Source organism: Phytophthora sojae (genome assembly GCF_000149755.1).
Source record: "Phytophthora sojae unplaced genomic scaffold PHYSOscaffold_7, whole genome shotgun sequence".
NCBI lineage: Eukaryota > Oomycota > Peronosporomycetes > Peronosporales > Peronosporaceae > Phytophthora > Phytophthora sojae.
In genome coordinates, this window is record NW_009258121.1 from 1 (window position 1) to 19,196 (window position 19,196).

The following is a 19,196-nucleotide window of genomic DNA, read 5'->3' on the forward strand; positions in this document are numbered from 1 at the left end:
CTCGTAGATCGGCGGACGACCGGAGCTCAGGATAGTTTTAGCTTACATTCGATTAACGGAGCAATATATCAAACCGTTTGCTTGATATACTGAAACCTAGTAAAACAATCTCAATATTGACTTATCAAAGTCAATAACGACATGATATACTAAAATCTAGATAAACATGTCAATGTCGGTGTAAGGCACACCAATGGCTACATACATTTATGACCACCACGTCGGGTGGTCCATACACATTTAGGATTCCTATTGGCTGAAAGCAGCATCTTTTAGCCAATGAGTGACTTGCATGTTAGCAGAATCCTGCCAACCAGCCGTTGGCAGATTCCTAGTTTAGAATATTACATTTAGAGGAAGTTAGAAACATAAAACAAAAATAGCAGTTCTCATCTTTTACCAAAACCCGCTACTTGGAGTCTTTATCTTGTTTAAAGTATACTCGTGGATCTCGAGTATACTTAACTCAAGTAAAAGAAACCTACGCTTCCTCATACACGTGCGCATACGTGTAAGCCGTAGTAGTGAGCCAAGGTAGGCCCATTACAGAACCAGCAGCAATGCGTTGGCGCTGCCACTCCAGACGGCCTGGCCGCTGGCTGAAGCGTGGATCCGGCGCAAACTCGGGTGTGTGGCCACGACGAACAGCGCGTTTCAGCGAAGAGCACGTCGGTTGCGGGTCGATGGTGTCGCTCGGGGAGGCCGTTTGAATGCGATTGGCGGGCAACAGGGCGTAGCGTGTGTCCGTGGCAGTGCGCGTGCGGTGCGTTTGTGTGCGTAGCGCGCGCAGGGGCGAGGACAAAGCGGTCCGAAAAATGGAGGTTAGGTTTTCCATTTTGCTGGGCGCATAGCGCAGTGGTAGCGCGTCCGCTTTGCAAGCGGAAGGCCCCGGGTTCAATCCCCGGTGTGTCCAACCCTTTGTTCGACTCACCTCCTCTTGCACGCCTACCTACATGCCTGCTTGCGACGGCCCGCAATGCCGCCGCTTTATGCCCTGCGTACAGCTGGATAGCCGCTCCAGATCGCACCACCCAGTCCAAAGCTCGCCTCGCAGCTTTCCACCGCACCCCCCGATGCACGAGGTCGGTTCGATGACCGCTACGCCGAACCAGCAGCAATGCGTTGGCGCTGCCACTCCAGACGGCCTGGCCGCTGGCTGAAGCGTGGATCCGGCGCAAACTCGGGTGTGTGGCCACGACGAACAGCGCGTTTCAGCGAAGAGCACGTCGGTTGCGGGTCGGTGATGGTGTCGCTCGGGGAGGCCGTTTGAATGCGATTGGCGGGCAACAGGGCGTAGCGTGTGTCCGTGGCAGTGCGCGTGCGGTGCGTTTGTGTGCGTAGCGCGCGCAGGGGCGAGGACAAAGCGGTCCGAAAAATGGAGGTTAGGTTTTCCATTTTGCTGGGCGCATAGCGCAGTGGTAGCGCGTCCGCTTTGCAAGCGGAAGGCCCCGGGTTCAATCCCCGGTGTGTCCAACCCTTTGTTCGACTCACCTCCTGCACGCCTACCTACATGCCTGCTTGCGACGGCCCGCAATGCCGCCGCTTTATGCCCTGCGTACAGCTGGATAGCCGCTCCAGATCGCACCACCCAGTCCAAAGCTCGCCTCGCAGCTTTCCACCGCACCCCCCGATGCACGAGGTCGGTTCGATGACCGCTACGCCGAACCAGCAGCAATGCGTTGGCGCTGCCACTCCAGACGGCCTGGCCGCTGGCTGAAGCGTGGATCCGGCGCAAACTCGGGTGTGTGGCCACGACGAACAGCGCGTTTCAGCGAAGAGCACGTCGGTTGCGGGTCGGTGATGGTGTCGCTCGGGGAGGCCGTTTGAATGCGATTGGCGGGCAACAGGGCGTAGCGTGTGTCCGTGGCAGTGCGCGTGCGGTGCGTTTGTGTGCGTAGCGCGCGCAGGGGCGAGGACAAAGCGGTCCGAAAAATGGAGGTTAGGTTTTCCATTTTGCTGGGCGCATAGCGCAGTGGTAGCGCGTCCGCTTTGCAAGCGGAAGGCCCCGGGTTCAATCCCCGGTGTGTCCAACCCTTTGTTCGACTCACCTCCTCTTGCACGCCTACCTACATGCCTGCTTGCGACGGCCCGCAATGCCGCCGCTTTATGCCCTGCGTACAGCTGGATAGCCGCTCCAGATCGCACCACCCAGTCCAAAGCTCGCCTCGCAGCTTTCCACCGCACCCCCCGATGCACGAGGTCGGTTCGATGACCGCTACGCCGAACCAGCAGCAATGCGTTGGCGCTGCCACTCCAGACGGCCTGGCCGCTGGCTGAAGCGTGGATCCGGCGCAAACTCGGGTGTGTGGCCACGACGAACAGCGCGTTTCAGCGAAGAGCACGTCGGTTGCGGGTCGGTGATGGTGTCGCTCGGGGAGGCCGTTTGAATGCGATTGGCGGGCAACAGGGCGAAGCGTGTGTCCGTGGCAGTGCGCGTGCGGTGCGTTTGTGTGCGTAGCGCGCGCAGGGGCGAGGACAAAGCGGTCCGAAAAATGGAGGTTAGGTTTTCCATTTTGCTGGGCGCATAGCGCAGTGGTAGCGCGTCCGCTTTGCAAGCGGAAGGCCCCGGGTTCAATCCCCGGTGTGTCCAACCCTTTGTTCGACTCACCTCCTCTTGCACGCCTACCTACATGCCTGCTTGCGACGGCCCGCAATGCCGCCGCTTTATGCCCTGCGTACAGCTGGATAGCCGCTCCAGATCGCACCACCCAGTCCAAAGCTCGCCTCGCAGCTTTCCACCGCACCCCCCGATGCACGAGGTCGGTTCGATGACCGCTACGCCGAACCAGCAGCAATGCGTTGGCGCTGCCACTCCAGACGGCCTGGCCGCTGGCTGAAGCGTGGATCCGGCGCAAACTCGGGTGTGTGGCCACGACGAACAGCGCGTTTCAGCGAAGAGCACGTCGGTTGCGGGTCGGTGATGGTGTCGCTCGGGGAGGCCGTTTGAATGCGATTGGCGGGCAACAGGGCGTAGCGTGTGTCCGTGGCAGTGCGCGTGCGGTGCGTTTGTGTGCGTAGCGCGCGCAGGGGCGAGGACAAAGCGGTCCGAAAAATGGAGGTTAGGTTTTCCATTTTGCTGGGCGCATAGCGCAGTGGTAGCGCGTCCGCTTTGCAAGCGGAAGGCCCCGGGTTCAATCCCCGGTGTGTCCAACCCTTTGTTCGACTCACCTCCTCTTGCACGCCTACCTACATGCCTGCTTGCGACGGCCCGCAATGCCGCCGCTTTATGCCCTGCGTACAGCTGGACAGCCGCTCCAGATCGCACCACCCAGTCCAAAGCTCGCCTCGCAGCTTTCCACCGCACCCCCCGATGCACGAGGTCGGTTCGATGACCGCTACGCCGAACCTGTAACGGGGTTACACGCACAAGTGGCTACAGTCACTTGTTACTCTAACAGATGCGATGTCTGCTAGAGGTTCGAACACTTCCTCGACCTTGGTGTAAGGCACACCAATGGCTACATACATTTATGACCACCACGTCGGGTGGTCCATACACATTTAGGATTCCTATTGGCTGAAAGCAGCATCTTTTAGCCAATGAGTGACTTGCATGTTAGCAGAATCCTGCCAACCAGCCGTTGGCAGATTCCTAGTTTAGAATATTACATTTAGAGGAAGTCAGAAACATAAAACAAAAATAGCAGTTCTCATCTTTTACCAAAACCCGCTACTTGGAGTCTTTATCTTGTTTAAAGTATACTCGTGGATCTCGAGTATACTTAACTCAAGTAAAAGAAACCTACGCTTCCTCATACACGTGCGCATACGTGTAAGCCGTAGTAGTGAGCCAAGGTAGGCCCATTACAGAACCAGCAGCAATGCGTTGGCGCTGCCACTCCAGACGGCCTGGCCGCTGGCTGAAGCGTGGATCCGGCGCAAACTCGGGTGTGTGGCCACGACGAACAACGCGTTTCAGCGAAGAGCACGTCGGTTGCGGGTCGGTGATGGTGTCGCTCGGGGAGGCCGTTTGAATGCGATTGGCGGGCAACAGGGCGTAGCGTGTGTCCGTGGCAGTGCGCGTGCGGTGCGTTTGTGTGCGTAGCGCGCGCAGGGGCGAGGACAAAGCGGTCCAAAAAATGGAGGTTAGGTTTTCCATTTTGCTGGGCGCATAGCGCAGTGGTAGCGCGTCCGCTTTGCAAGCGGAAGGCCCCGGGTTCAATCCCCGGTGTGTCCAACCCTTTGTTCGACTCACCTCCTCTTGCACGCCTACCTACATGCCTGCTTGCGACGGCCCGCAATGCCGCCGCTTTATGCCCTGCGTACAGCTGGATAGCCGCTCCAGATCGCACCACCCAGTCCAAAGCTCGCCTCGCAGCTTTCCACCGCACCCCCCGATGCACGAGGTCGGTTCGATGACCGCTACGCCGAACCTGTAACGGGGTTACACGCACAAGTGGCTACAGTCACTTGTTACTCTAACAGATGCGATGTCTGCTAGAGGTTCGAACACTTCCTCGACCTTGGTGTAAGGCACACCAATGGCTACATACATTTATGACCACCACGTCGGGTGGTCCATACACATTTAGGATTCCTATTGGCTGAAAGCAGCATCTTTTAGCCAATGAGTGACTTGCATGTTAGCAGAATCCTGCCAACCAGCCGTTGGCAGATTCCTAGTTTAGAATATTACATTTAGAGGAAGTCAGAAACATAAAACAAAAATAGCAGTTCTCATCTTTTACCAAAACCCGCTACTTGGAGTCTTTATCTTGTTTAAAGTATACTCGTGGATCTCGAGTATACTTAACTCAAGTAAAAGAAATCTACGCTTCCTCATACACGTGCGCATACGTGTAAGCCGTAGTAGTGAGCCAAGGTAGGCCCATTACAGAACCAGCAGCAATGCGTTGGCGCTGCCACTCCAGACGGCCTGGCCGCTGGCTGAAGCGTGGATCCGGCGCAAACTCGGGTGTGTGGCCACGACGAACAACGCGTTTCAGCGAAGAGCACGTCGGTTGCGGGTCGGTGATGGTGTCGCTCGGGGAGGCCGTTTGAATGCGATTGGCGGGCAACAGGGCGTAGCGTGTGTCCGTGGCAGTGCGCGTGCGGTGCGTTTGTGTGCGTAGCGCGCGCAGGGGCGAGGACAAAGCGGTCCAAAAAATGGAGGTTAGGTTTTCCATTTTGCTGGGCGCATAGCGCAGTGGTAGCGCGTCCGCTTTGCAAGCGGAAGGCCCCGGGTTCAATCCCCGGTGTGTCCAACCCTTTGTTCGACTCACCTCCTCTTGCACGCCTACCTACATGCCTGCTTGCGACGGCCCGCAATGCCGCCGCTTTATGCCCTGCGTACAGCTGGACAGCCGCTCCAGATCGCACCACCCAGTCCAAAGCTCGCCTCGCAGCTTTCCACCGCACCCCCCGATGCACGAGGTCGGTTCGATGACCGCTACGCCGAACCTGTAACGGGGTTACACGCACAAGTGGCTACAGTCACTTGTTACTCTAACAGATGCGATGTCTGCTAGAGGTTCGAATTTTAGGTATTTTTTCTTTAACTATTCATAGAAACAGCTATAATATACACAATTGCACCTTTATTATTTGTTCTAGTCGGCTTCAATATCCTTTATCTATCTATGATGTGCCGATGGTCCCGTGTAGCATGAATGTCGTTCGATGTCATCCAAAAACCTTCCCCAATCGACAGTTCTTCGAACTGCGAATACCAGGATCAAAACGATGATGGTATTTTAAAAATACTATTTTATCCTGTGTTTTGTAAGGTCCTTCAGAATCACAATGTGATTTGTCGAAAATCGGTATGATTACACTCGCCCGAAAATGGGCCCTGATGTTGTACTCGAGGAGCTCTTGTGCTCGACTACTTGGTCGTACAGGAATGCTAGCGCTTGATATGTAGTGTATATCTATGCTCTACATGTTGGTAAAGTCCGCAACGCATTATATTGTTCAGCGGATCTTTTATATGCATAAGGTCAAATAATGTCACACTTGAGTGGTGTACTTGAGGCAGAGTCCAGTTTAAAAAAACGTCCAGTTTTAAAAAAAGCGCAATTCGAGGTCAATGTACGTAAATCGAGATCGTTCATGCTACCATCTCTGTTTTGTGCCCTGATTGGTGCCCCTCCTCGATCTAGGTCATTAAACGGGGCGACATTTTATCTGCAAAGCACAATACACGTAAGGTACGATGCCAGAGTCGCGTGCAATCTGCCAGTTCCCTGCCACTTTAGCTTCAACCAATTAGAACGCTGAAAATATGTTTAAAGAACCCTATTGGTAAAAAGTCTGTAAGCGCTACCAGCCAGTAAAACCCGCCAAACTGTATACGACCAAGACACATTTCCCGCGAGTTTGAGCTCAGTCTCCTATTTCCTGAAGCCTATAAACTACCCACCAACGCCGCAGCGACCACCTCGACAATGCCCGCGTACGAGATCGAAGACCTCAATTCTGCAGTGAAGCGCGTCTTCGCCGGCGACAGCGCCCGCAGTGTCAGCGACAGCACCCCAATTCCGTATCAAATGGGTCGTGAAGGGGAAAATGGGCATCTTCCGCGCACCTGTTCGTCATGGCCCGGCTCCGCTGCTCTCGCAACTAGCGGAGGCATGCTTGGTCTAGTGGATTGTCTGGCGCCAACTGGTCGGTCACCCCGCAAGTCGCAAGGAGATCATCTTCAAAGCCGGCACCATGATGTCCATGGCCACTGGCCAAACAGTTGGTGGCGAGTGGTACCGCCGCTTCATGGGGCGACACCTGATGCTGGCAACCCGAACGTCTCAGGCGGTTGCAAAGCCCGCAACGCTGTGACCAAGAGCGATCTCGAGCAGCTTTTTAGCTCGTTGATCAAGGCTGTGATTGAGAATCGGTTGGACGCGTCTCGCGTGTTCAACATGGACGAAACAGCATTCCAGACCAAAAAGGGCTCCAAGTGTGTCGTGGTGGCTCGAGGCTCCAAGAACGTTTGACACCAAGACGTTGCGCTCAATTTTCACCTCACGCTGGTCGTGTGTGGCAGTGCGTCGGGGTGCATGGTGCCACCGCTTTTCGTGCTGTCGGTGTTGGCAGTCAAGCTCGAAGTTCTCGATGGCTGTGCCATATCCGGAGCTGTCGTCACCACCTCGAGCTCCGGGTTCATGAAAGGATTTCTCTTTCTCGAGTGGCTGCGCTTTTTTTCGGCTAGCGTGCCCAAGGACGTACAGCGACCTCTTCTCCTGATTCTGGATGGGTGTTCGTCTCATTACTCCGTGGAGATCATCTTAGAGGCAGCTCGGCTTGGCGTGCTTCTGTTGTTGCTTCGAACGCGACCCACCTGCTTCAACCACTGGATGTCGCTGTGTTTTCGTCGTTCAAGGCGAAGCTACGCCGTCTAACCGAAATCTACGTTGGCGAGACTGGACGCAATTCGGTCGACAAAGAGGAAGCCATCCGGATGGCAAGCGCAGCATGGGTAGGATGCCAGATGGGTGAGAATGTCAAAGTGGGGTTTGCTGGGTGCGGCCTTTTCCCTCCGTCCAAGCCTCGTATGGACATATGCATCGATAATTTCCGGCGCAACGGGACCCTCGCATCCACATAGCTGGCAGCGTGGATTCGGATCAAGGAGGTCGTGCAGAAGGAGGTTCTTGTGCAACCGCCGTCCAAGAAGCGCGTGCGCAAGACAGCAACGGTCGCCGGTCGTCTTTTGGCCAAGGAAACACTGGAAGCGATGGCACAACCGGTGAAGAAGCCCAAGAAGGCAGCCAAGACGAAGAAGGATCCGATGGCAACGAAGACGAAGAGGGTGCCGTCTCCGGTGCCGGGTCCTGTGCAGCTGCAGTTCCAGTCTGCGTCGAAGCACGGTGAGGCAAACCAGCAGGAGGAAGTTGTGTGGGAGGCGATAGTTTAATATAACCAAAGAAAAAAGCTTTTGCTGGGGTATTTTCCTCCACATTGTCTTCGTTGGTTTTGTTGTTTATTTCCTACTTTCTATAGTGATACGATATCCCTCTGTATGCCTGGGCCCGCTGTGATGTCCGGTTTTTTAATCTCAAACCGTTATCAGAAGGGGAACCCGACTCATGGTACTTAGCATACTGGCGGTCAATCAGTTCACTTGGTGGCAGCTTCGCAGTTCTATGACAGCCCCCTAATGCTCTAAGTGACAGTTAGCACACTAGTGTTTAGGTTGAGTTAATGCTGCCAGGTGGAATCGAACCACCGTCCTCTCGGTTATGATCCGAGGATACCACAAAGCTATGGCAGCGCTGCCTCTGAGCACAAATCAGACTCTATACACAACTCACATAATATTGTGTACCACATTGTAATATCGTATATCCTGTCTTATACGATTTCAAATGGGTACAAATCATTTTGTACTGGTTGTTTCGGTGCTGTCATGAGAGCAGAAGAGATTTCCCCCTTACAATACCACAGATAAAATGCGGCAGATAACTGGTGCTGCCATGAATGGGCTTGCAAATAGTCAGCAACTCCTAATTGAGTTCTCCTTTACTGTAGAGCTCAGTAAAACAGTCTGCTAACAGAAGAGATTGCGCTCTCGTCAGATATGCGTTTACATCTCAAAACTAATTGCCCAATAAAAAGTTATGAGCAAAACAGTGAGCGGGGTGACATTAAGGCACACAAGTGGCACAATACCTTACATAATAATCATGGCTCCGATTTAGGGAGTTTTTCTTACGTTTTTTTGTATGCACACCTCTTTACTTTAATTGTACTGAGCACGACGCTGGGTGTAGACGGCTATCTAAACATTCAAATTTGAAAGCCTACTTATTGTAGATCTTTTAATAGGGGTCGACTGTCACGGCACAATACCGTGGATCGCCAAGGTGCAGCCTCCTCCTGACCTGACGGCCTCTGAGCAGAGCTGGGAAAACCTGTTGATTTTCAACAAAAACTAATTAGTTTATGGGTTTTTGGGTAGGTTTAAACTGATTATACTAGGTCTAAACCATACATCGTCCACTGTCATACTCGCTCCAACGTATCACCCTTTTCATCCCAGCGAATGAATAATATGCTTATAGTGTACTACTAAGGATTTCGTAGTTCGTTCCGATGTGCATCACTGATGCAGGATCCGTTTCTGTAGTTCCCATAGGCATGCATGGATTCCTTCCATTATGTACGAGCCCGTACGCATCGCTACCAATGCACTACTGTAGTTTTCAGCCTTGCAAACCTCGATAAAGGTGTTCATGGACGCATTGAGGCACCCGTGAACCTCATGAATGTTTTTACCAAATGCAACGGATGCACGCACAGAATGCTGTTTCTGTTTGTGGCCGACAGATTTCAATTGAAATCACCAAGTTTTCCCCATAGCCCTCTCAATCCAGACTGGGACACAGTTACAGATACTTCTCCTTAGACCCTTCCTCCGTAGCCGGATGAAGCTAGATTTGGCTGGTAACACAATAACAACATCATTTAAGCATAAGTCGCGCCACAATGGCTTCTCCTACAAAGGGCAAGTATGCCCTGGGTGGGCATGGCTACAACGCCAAGTCGACCGTAATAAGTCAAACTCAGTCAAGACACGCCCCCTTGCAATATATTTATGTAACAGGCAGGCGCCCCATGCAGAAAAAAGTTAAACTTATAGTAAGTGGTAACTATGATGAAGTTGAACCTAAAACCCAGCAAAACTCGACTGGTAGGTTTTTGAGTTTAACCTAGGGGAAAACCTAATGATTAAACCCAAATTGCCAGCTCTGCCTCTGAGGTTACGATCCTTTCCTCGGCGCTGAGCTGCACGATCGCAGTTCGCGTTGGTTTCATATTTTCCTACTCTTTCCTTTCACATTAGCTACAGCTAGAGGCTTGTAGCCACTCTTAACATCAATCAGTTTTCATTTTTCGAGCAATCCAACAAGTGCAGACTCATCCACGTCAACTTCTACCAGAGCACGTGACAATTTCGAAATTAGAGTGGAAACCCTGAAGAAAACGACAACAACAAATCTCTTGTAGAGCTTCGATAGGCAAGAAGACCGTTTGTTACCACGAATATCAGTCCCCGACAGTCGTCCTGAAACGACGGTCACTCAGCGACAAGCGCCGAGCCAGATCCTCAAGAGCAGATTATGCCGAACCAAGGAGAGAACAGTGAGCACGTCGCCGTCGGCGATCAAGTCATCCACCGCCGTCTAACTCGGCCCCGCCTTCGGCACCCTCGATGGAGCAAATGATGGCGCAGATACTTCAGATGATGTCGATGCAGCAGCGGTCCTTGATGGCGAGCCATCAGCAGATTCCGAGAACGTTCCTTAACAACCAACAGTAGATGCACGAGTTTATGGTGCAGAAGGTGGCCAACCAGCAAAAGTAGCGTGCGAACCCATCTAAGATCCTTGGCAAGCAGGATGAGGACTCGGAGTTGTAGGTTGAAGAGCATTTAGTTGCCTGCACCACTGAACGCGAAGCCGACGACTCGCGGTCCGTTAACATGATGGCCGCCTTTCTTGGTCCCGACGTAATGTCGTGGTACCGAGAATGTAAAGCTTCGGTGAGTGAGGCATGGTCCTTGTTCAAAGAGCACAGTCGAGCACGGCTCAGGGACAGCGACTTTGAGTACAAGCTACTCACGAATCGCGAGTTACGGGGTCGTAGCACGAGTAAACGTCGCAGACGTTCATCGAGATTCCCGGTATCACCAAACGTTGGTTTTACCAGCAGAACATCCGGGCCGACACAAACTCCTACATCCGCCGAAATTTCCCCGTGAGCCAGCAAGACACGATTGAGCATGTGCAGCTTCAAAGATACCCGCAAGCCAAATCTAACTCGCCCGTCAGCAGGAGTGCCAAGCGCTACTGCCAGATGGCCAGGACAGTCACCAGCAGCCAGGACGCGGCCGCAGCGCAGATGGGTCTCCACAAGCCAGGCCAGCACCGCCCAGCGGCTTCAAGGGCCAGAAGTCACCAGACCGTTCGACGAAAGGGAACTGGCGCAAAAAAACTAGGCTTCTCAGGGGGCTGGTGCCCCGCCGATAAAGGCTGCACTACCGAGAACCATACGGCAGAACCGCAGTCACTCTCTGCGACTCAGCATTCCTTCGCCTATGAGCGCGATGATGCATTGCTGAGTCGTCAGGAAAAAAGCTTTATTGTTACCTGGAGCAGCTCGTGTCCACGAGTGGCACCACTGCCTCTGCTTTTATCGGTTGCGGAGCACCTTTCAACGCTATCACACCAGCACTGGCGGAGAAGCTCAACCTCAAGATCCAGGAGCACAAGCATCCGTTGAAGCTAAGGCAGGGAGCAGGCGGCGTCTCGTTTGTTCCTCAACGCACTTGCACGCTGTCCGCATAACTACCTGGATTCCCGCGCTATGGCGTCCTGAAGGTGCCAGAGACTCAAGATTTACTGCTGGGAATGCCTTCGTTAGTCGAGGCCAATCCTCTAATCGACTGGTCAAAGCGAGTAATTTCACCAAGGTCCTCACCGAAGGGTGATCAACGAGCCAAGTCACCGCCTGGGCTGGCCCGTCCTGCGCAACAGGCATTACCATTCAAGCCGTGCGTGCCGCGGCAGAGAGCTCGTCTCATTGCTGGTCAGCGCTCCTTGCGAATTCAATACCATTCTGAGGATCTCGCGCCCTTACAAGTCTACCTACGGCACGGCCACGACGGTAATCAAGATCGGGCCCAAATTGTTCGGAGTCGTGACATCCCCAAGCTGTTGGGCGAGGAAGTTCGCGAGTTATGTCTTTTTATTTCGTCAGATACAGCAAGTTCCAAGACTGACGACACATGACAAACTCGCCTATTCATCCTGTCATCAGCAAGTATCACGACCGCGCGTTTCGTTCCACATTACCAAACGTTCCTCCTACTCGACACGAAGGCAGGGACGCCACCATAGAAGCTTCAGACGCCACACCTGTTCATTGGAAACAATTCCCGCTTTCTCCGGGCAGAAGACGACAATACAAGCTTGGGTTCGCGAGATGCTGCAAGCAGGAATCATCAGACCGGCCTCTTCTGCGCGCGCAAACGTTCCAGTGAGTGGAGGATTGTACATGACTGCCTCGGACTCGACTCAGACATCGAGGTTCTAGCAAACCCAATTCTGCGCAAGGACGAGATCTTGCGCGCGATGGCTCACGGTAAAAAATTTCCGCGATGGCCGTACTTTGGGGCTTTATCAGGTGAAGCTGAACGAAAACTCCATCCCGTACACGGACTTAGCAACACCAGTCGGACGGTTCGTGTACCTCGTCACTCCGATCGGTATCTCGAGTAGTCCATCGTGCTAAACCGACTAGTCCAGGTGATTTTCTCGGACTTCAACAGCTTCTGTCAAACTTATGTTGACGATCTAACTACTCGTGTTTACTAAAACTAAGTCGATGGAGGCGCATCTGGCAGCACTGGACATGGTATTGGAGCGTCGTCCCATGAGAATCTCTGCATTAAGATTGAGAAGTGTGTATATTGCCAGCCCGGGATCCCGCGTCTTGGCGACTACATCGGCCGTAACGGGGTGCGGATGAATCCCAACAAGTGTAAAAGTATCTGCGACTGGCCTCTTTCCAAGACAAAGTGTGACATGCAAGTATTCATCAGGATTTGTGCATATGTGATGAGATTTTGAGACGGGTTCGCTGAGCAAGTGGCGCTATTAACGGAGTTGGTCCGCAATAAGCGTCCTCAGTACCCTATCACACTCAACCCCCAGCAGCTTGGTGCGTTTTCGACACTCAAGGCAAGCTGACCTCACATCCCGTCCTTGAACGATCGGACTTTACTAGCCCGTTCCACTTTAACCCTTTAGCTACGAGGCTTCGTACGGGTCCAGTCTGACCTATACGACAGCTCATAATTGGTTACAATTGGCTATAATACGTTGTACGGGCTAGGTAGAAGCTGGCGGAGTCACCCAACAGGTCCAAGCGGACCTGTACCATAGCCACATGTGAGCAAATCAACAAGCTGGTGCGTACCGATATAAGACTCGGGCAGGTTCTATTCTATTCTACAACTCGCGAGCGGCAAATCACACGAAAACCAAAATCCATAAGTACAGGTTTGATGAGGGGTTGACGAGAGCTGCCATTGGTCTAAATGGTCCGAAACCGCGTTGTGGTTGGTTGTGGTACATATCCAGGGGGAGACCTACACTGCAAAGCTCGTAGCTAAAGGGTTAACGTCGATGCGTCGGACTTTGCAGTGGGCGGCTACCCCTTTCAGCTGGATGACAACGGAGGCGAGTTACGGCGGACGCAAGCTGACGAAGCCGGAGTTAGTTTACCTGGTGTGCGAGAACTGATGGTGGCGTTGCATGCGAAGCGGATCTGGAAAGTTTACGTGCTGGATCGATATTTTTCCTGAATACGGTTCGCCACACGATCGAGAGTATCCTGCAACAGCAAACATACTCCCAACATTTAGTCCGGAAGCTTAACGAGCTTGCGTTGTTCCGGCCAGGGTACCACGCAGCACGAACATCGCGCTGATGCGATCTCAAAACGTACCGACTGGAATAACGGCACTGTTTGGGTTACCAGGCTCTCGACCTTGATCAACGCTATGGTCATGAATGAAGAATTTGATGCAGACGAGGTGCTTCTCCATCAGACTGAACATCCAATGGATATTGAGCGTGGATGTCGCCAGGGTTATGCTTCGGACAATTAGCTTGGCCTAACTGTGCGCGATCAACGTGCCAATAACGGGCCCCCTAGCCGCTGCTGCCGGCGATTCACCGTTGACGACAGCTTTCTATACTTCCAGCTGCAACCGGCTTTGCCGCGACTCTGCGTTCCCGATGCCCCAGGTATGCGTAAGTGTGTTCTTTTCGAGGAGCATAACGTCCCAACCCGCGGCCACCCAGGCCAAGCAAAGACTTTGCTCCACGTCTTCGAGAAATTGTACTGAAAGAGCATGGCTACGTCGGTCGACCACTACGTTGCATCGTGCGAGCTCTGTCAGTGCAACAAATGTGGAACTTCTACATCTACTTGAAATTTCTTAGCAAAGATGGCTGCATATCAGTATGGACTTCCTCACACCACTCCCCACCACCACTACTGGCTACGATGAGGTGCTGGTTATTGTGGATCGCCTCACCAAGCCAGCGCATTTCCTACTTAGTCATGCAACTGTACCGGCGGCGTCGAGTGCTCAACTGTTTAGCTCGTTTTATCAGCGGTTGCATGGGCTACCATGGTCAATCATTTAAAATCGCGACACGAAATTTACGGCGGCGATATGACGCTTCATCATGGAGTGGTAGGGTACTCGGCTTCACGACAGTGCTGCGTTCAAACCCTCGACGGACGGACAGCCTGATGCGACGATCATATTCATCAATCACTCCGTTTACAGTAAGGTTGAAGTAGGGAAGCCGTGGGGCAAGGTCTTACGGCGTTGATGACCAAGATATGCCGTGGTAGTCAATTCGGTAAATCGTAGCGATAACGACCCCTTCACGGTATCACGCAGCAGTCAGTCAGCAAGTGTCGCAGCGACAAGTAATACTGCAGTACCAAGGCTACGATACAGAGTTGGTCTCTAAACGCAAATAAGTTCCTACGGTTAAACCACTTGAGCACTTTATCTTTCACAAATGTAATAGAATGAAATCACTCAGCGAGTACTTTCCAAACTGCGGAAGTTTGACGACGGGTCGATCTCCATTTTTCGCACCACTTTTTCCTCGCCCCTGCGCGCTACGCACCGAAACTCACCACACGCCTACTACCACAGACGTACGCTACGCCCTGTTACCCGCCAATCGCATCCAAACGACATTCCCGAGCGACACCATCACCGACCCGCAGCCTCGTGCCTTCAAGGCGCTACATGAGTGGTCTAGCTGCTAGGCGATGCCAGGAGTAACTTCATTCAATCAATCAGTTCTCAATTCGACTCAAAGGACTCAAGTGGCTTGGCAAAGGCTGCTTCGGACCGAGCGTGGAAGATCAGATCCGCCGTCGAAGTCCTCCAGAAAACGTTTCCCTCGGGGTACAAGACACCACCAGCGATTTCATTCGTCGAAGGCATGTTGCCTTCGAAGAATCGGAATAACCCGACCCGCCAGTACATGAAGGTGAAGCCTCACAAGCGGAGTAGTAAGCTGTTCCTGACGTATTGTGCTGCTACTACTGCATGAGGTAAGAGGTGCCGCGAGTTCTTCGGAGCTCGCGGTGTGTTTTTTTTTGCTAAGTATTTCATGTTGTAGGGAGCTTAATGTTGTATGTACTGACTGATACTGCATCCTACAACATGTAGACTTGAAGTATATTGTGGCAAGGCGCAGCTGCTCAATTGCTCAATGAGGTGGGTAACGTCCCAGCAGCCAGCAGTCAGCGGATGCAAAGAGCGGGCCCTCAGCGGTGATCCGCAACCTTGATGCGGTGCTTCCACCTCGTGGTGACCGATCGGTTTTACACATCGGTGCAATTTGCACTCCAACTTCTGCACCGGGACGTCTATAATATATGCACTATCACTGGCGCCAAGGTTGGATACCCGCCACAACTTGTCGTGGAGAATCGTGACCGGCCCAAACGATTCCCGCACGGGACGACAAGAATGGCAGTAGCAAAAAGCTGTATTATGATGACAGGTTTGGTATGGTGGGATCGAAAACCTGTGCAGTTCATGGGGACAGGAACAAGTCGAGCCATGGAGACGTGTTGTACGTATATGTAGAAACAAAGTTATTTTGTTTTGGAAAAACTAACGTTATGTTTTATCTTATCAAAGAGGCGAACACGTGATACACAGAGAAGGCGGAGCGATGTTCCATGCCCAGCGATGATCCGCGACTATCACAGATGGATGGACGGAGTCGACATTCATGACCAGCTCCGCCTCCAGTACTACTCGCTACAAAAGCAGGCTTGGTGCAAAAAATACTTAAGTCCCTCTTTTGGGGGCTTGTAGATGTTGCCATCGTGAACGCCTACATTGTCTTCCGTGAGGCGCAAAAGGAAAGCACTGAGAAGCCTGTGCCGCGCGCTGAGTTTCTGATGGAGCCGCATGCTGCGTTGCTGGACTTGCCAGAGAGCGACTTCGCCGAACAAGTAAGTTTTCCATGTTGTATGTGGTAGATGTTGTATGTTAGCGGTGGTTGCACATGCTGTCGGATGCCCATGTTGGATGTTTAGCCAACAACATCATGCATGTTCTACATGTTGTATTCCTGTGAGGTATGCAATCATATACATGTTGGATTGATGTCATGTTGGAGGTGAGCTAACAAAGTGTTTGCTTGTAGGCTTCCCCACATGAGCCTGCAGATGGTGATGTGCTTTCTCCGTTGCCACGGGGCCACGAGCGCCAAGAATGGCCAGAGTACCAGTATGTCAATGGGATACGCAAACGTTGGCAGCGTCACTACAAGGTCTGCCCCGTTCTGAAGCGCCGGTTTGGAGAGCGTCGCGCCACGAAGTACTACTGTGCTGTCTGCAGCAAGTCGGACAAAGCTCGGTACTGTTATCTGCAGCATGTATCTATGTAACAAAATTTGGCCACAACACTATCCTGGAAACGCCATGAGCTGTTACCAGATCTGGTACCACAAGCGGGAAAATGGAACGAAGCGCCCGAAGCCGCGGTGCGGGCGAAACTTTCAAAGTCGAGAGGCAGGCGCTAGCAAGACCGCCGGAAAGCGCAAGCATCAAGCCAAAGCAACGAGGGGGAAGATAGCGAGGAGGCAGCTGCACACAGCAGCAGCAGCAACGTCGAAGGAGATGTAAGTTCCGGCGGAGGTTGACAGTGAGGAGAAAGATAAGTGTTTGACAATGAATGTTGGGCTGGCCGGTGAAGGTTACCATTTCGTGCGGTTGTTGTGTGTATTCATTTGATGCGTTGTATATTTCGCGCAAGAGACATTGAATACTACCTTGCTTTACGCACTCCAGGCTGCCCTCGTCCAGTCTCTGGATAAAAAGGCCGCTAGTCGCTCATCCGAGGAGCGCCATCATGCTGTATCTACACCATGTACATACTGTAGGTACAACGTGGAGGAGTGATTTGCTGAAATGGTCATGTTGTTGTTGTACACAGCCGGGCGTCGAAATTATACGAGACAAAAGTAAACGTAAGGGTTGCGCAACTTTAACATGCTGCATGAGTAACATGTTGGGCGAGCACCGTGAAATAAAAAGCAGGTAAAAAAAACTTGGGCGCTAAGGGGTTAACGAGCACGATTCTGCTTCGGTCGAGCCATATTCTTAAATGATACATGGCCAACTGTCCTTTCCGATAATCTTATTATCATCAGGTATTACAGTTCAATTGGGTTGTCCAATCGTAGCTAGCTTGAATCATCCATTCTACTGGTGATGGCATCGATGGTCTACCATCTCCATTAAATTCTACAGGATCGCATGCACTTCGTAGAACGTTCTGTAACTGTCGCAGGTAGCCCACCACTCAACGCACCAAAAGGTGTAGTAGAACATAGTATTGTTGCCTCAGGCCACTAGATAGTGCTCTAAATGCGGATAACGCGGGTCTAACTACGGCTTCTATCCTTCATTTGGGGCGAGTTGTGTTCTAGGTGCAAACGGAGACCGAACAGAGTTTAGTGCAGTCCCTGGGAGCTTCATTTTGTATCGCTATGAATCCCTCCAACAGCCTAACGTTTGAATTTGCTTCAACACGTGAACGCTTGCAAGCCGTTGCGGTCACATACATTTTTTCTACTGCAATGTCTTGTTACACTACGCTGCTCCTCAGCATCAACTTGAAGGGGTTGAGTCATTAGACAATCGAACAGGCGATCGTGTCATGGCTTTTCGCTATCACATGAAGTGCATTGCGTGAAACGACTTAGTCAGGACAATAGATTTTGTACGGCCTTACAGCCGTACTATCAATCTCACGTGTCAATTTGCCTAGCAAAGCCAGCCCCCACCCACCACCCCCACCCCCTAAAGCCCGATCATGTCTTCGCCTCCGGACTCCGATTCCGCCACCTCAAGTGACAGATATGTCGTCGCTCTGCAGGCAGGCTTCACTTGAAATGTACCTGGGTGCACCAACCAAGGTAGGTCTATCCGGACCCCAAGACTTACATGCCACTTGAGCACCGGGTACAAGTGCCACGCGCACTGCCACAGACACACGCTACGCCCTGTTGCCCGCCAATCGCATTCAAACGGCCTCCCCGAGCGACACCATCACCGACCCGCAACCGACGTGCTCTTCGCTGAAACGCGCTGTTCGTCGTGGCCACACACCCGAGTTTGCGCCGGATCCACGCTTCAGCCAGCGGCCAGGCCGTCTGGAGTGGCAGCGCCAACGCATTGCTGCTGGTTCTGTAATGGGCCTACCTTGGCTCACTACTACGGCTTACACGTATGCGCACGTGTATGAGGAAGCGTAGGTTTCTTTTACTTGAGTTAAGTATACTCGAGATCCACGAGTATACTTTAAACAAGATAAAGACTCCAAGTAGCGGGTTTTGGTAAAAGATGAGAACTGCTATTTTTGTTTTATGTTTCTGACTTCCTCTAAATGTAATATTCTAAACTAGGAATCTGCCAACGGCTGGTTGGCAGGATTCTGCTAACATGCAAGTCACTCATTGGCTAAAAGATGCTGCTTTCAGCCAATAGGAATCCTAAATGTGTATGGACCACCCGACGTGGTGGTCATAAATGTATGTAGCCATTGGTGTGCCTTACACCAAGGTCGAGGAAGTGTTCGAACCTCTAGCAGACATCGCATCTGTTAGAGTAACAAGTGACTGTAGCCACTTGTGCGTGTAACCCCGTTACAGGTTCGGCGTAGCGGTCATCGAACCGACCTCGTGCATCGGGGGGTGCGGTGGAAAGCTGCGAGGCGAGCTTTGGACTGGGTGGTGCGATCTGGAGCGGCTATCCAGCTGTACGCAGGGCATAAAGCGGCGGCATTGCGGGCCGTCGCAAGCAGGCAGGCATGTAGGTAGGCGTGCAAGAGGAGGTGAGTCGAACAAAGGGTTGGACACACCGGGGATTGAACCCGGGGCCTTCCGCTTGCAAAGCGGACGCGCTACCACTGCGCTATGCGCCCAGCAAAATGGAAAACCTAACCTCCATTTTTTGGACCGCTTTGTCCTCGCCCCTGCGCGCGCTACGCACACAAACGCACTGCACGCGCACTGCCACGGACACACGCTACGCCCTGTTGCCCGCCAATCGCATTCAAACGGCCTCCCCGAGCGACACCATCACCGACCCGCAACCGACGTGCTCTTCGCTGAAACGCGCTGTTCGTCGTGGCCACA

The 19,196-nt window shown here is 52.5% G+C and overlaps 5 protein-coding genes and 9 non-coding genes across 14 annotated transcripts; 12 read left to right on the plus strand and 2 right to left on the minus strand.

Annotated features, from left to right (window-relative positions):
* Positions 1 to 841: 841 nt before the first annotated feature.
* On the plus strand, positions 842 to 913 carry PHYSODRAFT_t1250. Its single transcript has one exon. It is a non-coding gene; the product is annotated as a tRNA-Ala (tRNA).
* A 488-nt stretch (positions 914 to 1,401) lies between these two features.
* On the plus strand, positions 1,402 to 1,473 carry PHYSODRAFT_t1251. The gene has a single exon. It is a non-coding gene; the product is annotated as a tRNA-Ala (tRNA).
* Positions 1,474 to 1,958: 485 nt separating this feature from the next.
* PHYSODRAFT_t1252 lies at positions 1,959 to 2,030 on the plus strand. The gene has a single exon. It is a non-coding gene; the product is annotated as a tRNA-Ala (tRNA).
* A 488-nt stretch (positions 2,031 to 2,518) lies between these two features.
* Positions 2,519 to 2,590, plus strand: PHYSODRAFT_t1253. The gene has a single exon. It is a non-coding gene; the product is annotated as a tRNA-Ala (tRNA).
* A 488-nt stretch (positions 2,591 to 3,078) lies between these two features.
* On the plus strand, positions 3,079 to 3,150 carry PHYSODRAFT_t1254. The gene has a single exon. It is a non-coding gene; the product is annotated as a tRNA-Ala (tRNA).
* A 955-nt stretch (positions 3,151 to 4,105) lies between these two features.
* Positions 4,106 to 4,177, plus strand: PHYSODRAFT_t1255. Its single transcript has one exon. It is a non-coding gene; the product is annotated as a tRNA-Ala (tRNA).
* Positions 4,178 to 5,132: 955 nt separating this feature from the next.
* PHYSODRAFT_t1256 lies at positions 5,133 to 5,204 on the plus strand. The gene has a single exon. It is a non-coding gene; the product is annotated as a tRNA-Ala (tRNA).
* Positions 5,205 to 6,585: 1,381 nt separating this feature from the next.
* On the plus strand, positions 6,586 to 6,774 carry PHYSODRAFT_517026 (hypothetical protein; the record flags this gene model as incomplete). Its single annotated transcript, XM_009533504.1, has 1 exon — positions 6,586 to 6,774. A coding segment is annotated over one exon (189 nt), but the record flags the coding sequence as incomplete, so codon positions are not given.
* Positions 6,775 to 7,436: 662 nt separating this feature from the next.
* On the plus strand, positions 7,437 to 7,852 carry PHYSODRAFT_250718 (hypothetical protein; the record flags this gene model as incomplete). The annotated part of the gene is made up of 2 exons (XM_009533505.1): positions 7,437 to 7,487; positions 7,544 to 7,852. 2 exons carry the CDS (start codon positions 7,437 to 7,439, stop codon positions 7,850 to 7,852), a joined length of 360 nt encoding a protein of 119 aa, XP_009531800.1.
* Positions 7,853 to 8,140: 288 nt separating this feature from the next.
* On the minus strand, positions 8,141 to 8,209 carry PHYSODRAFT_t1407. The gene has a single exon. It is a non-coding gene; the product is annotated as a tRNA-Met (tRNA).
* A 2,214-nt stretch (positions 8,210 to 10,423) lies between these two features.
* On the plus strand, positions 10,424 to 11,729 carry PHYSODRAFT_303524 (hypothetical protein; the record flags this gene model as incomplete). Its single annotated transcript, XM_009533506.1, has 3 exons — positions 10,424 to 10,480; positions 10,603 to 11,082; positions 11,319 to 11,729. 3 exons carry the CDS (start codon positions 10,424 to 10,426, stop codon positions 11,727 to 11,729), a joined length of 948 nt encoding a protein of 315 aa, XP_009531801.1.
* A 1,398-nt stretch (positions 11,730 to 13,127) lies between these two features.
* On the plus strand, positions 13,128 to 13,612 carry PHYSODRAFT_303525 (hypothetical protein; the record flags this gene model as incomplete). Its single annotated transcript, XM_009533507.1, has 2 exons — positions 13,128 to 13,229; positions 13,367 to 13,612. The coding sequence occupies 2 exons, from the start codon at positions 13,128 to 13,130 to the stop codon at positions 13,610 to 13,612; spliced, it is 348 nt and encodes a 115-aa protein (XP_009531802.1).
* Positions 13,613 to 15,867: 2,255 nt separating this feature from the next.
* PHYSODRAFT_516905 (hypothetical protein) lies at positions 15,868 to 16,680 on the plus strand (the record flags this gene model as incomplete). The annotated part of the gene is given in 3 exon segments (XM_009533508.1): positions 15,868 to 16,021; positions 16,222 to 16,411; positions 16,428 to 16,680. Coding segments are annotated over 3 exon segments (597 nt in total), but the record flags the coding sequence as incomplete, so codon positions are not given.
* A 2,230-nt stretch (positions 16,681 to 18,910) lies between these two features.
* On the minus strand, positions 18,911 to 18,982 carry PHYSODRAFT_t1406. The gene has a single exon. It is a non-coding gene; the product is annotated as a tRNA-Ala (tRNA).
* Positions 18,983 to 19,196: the final 214 nt, after the last annotated feature.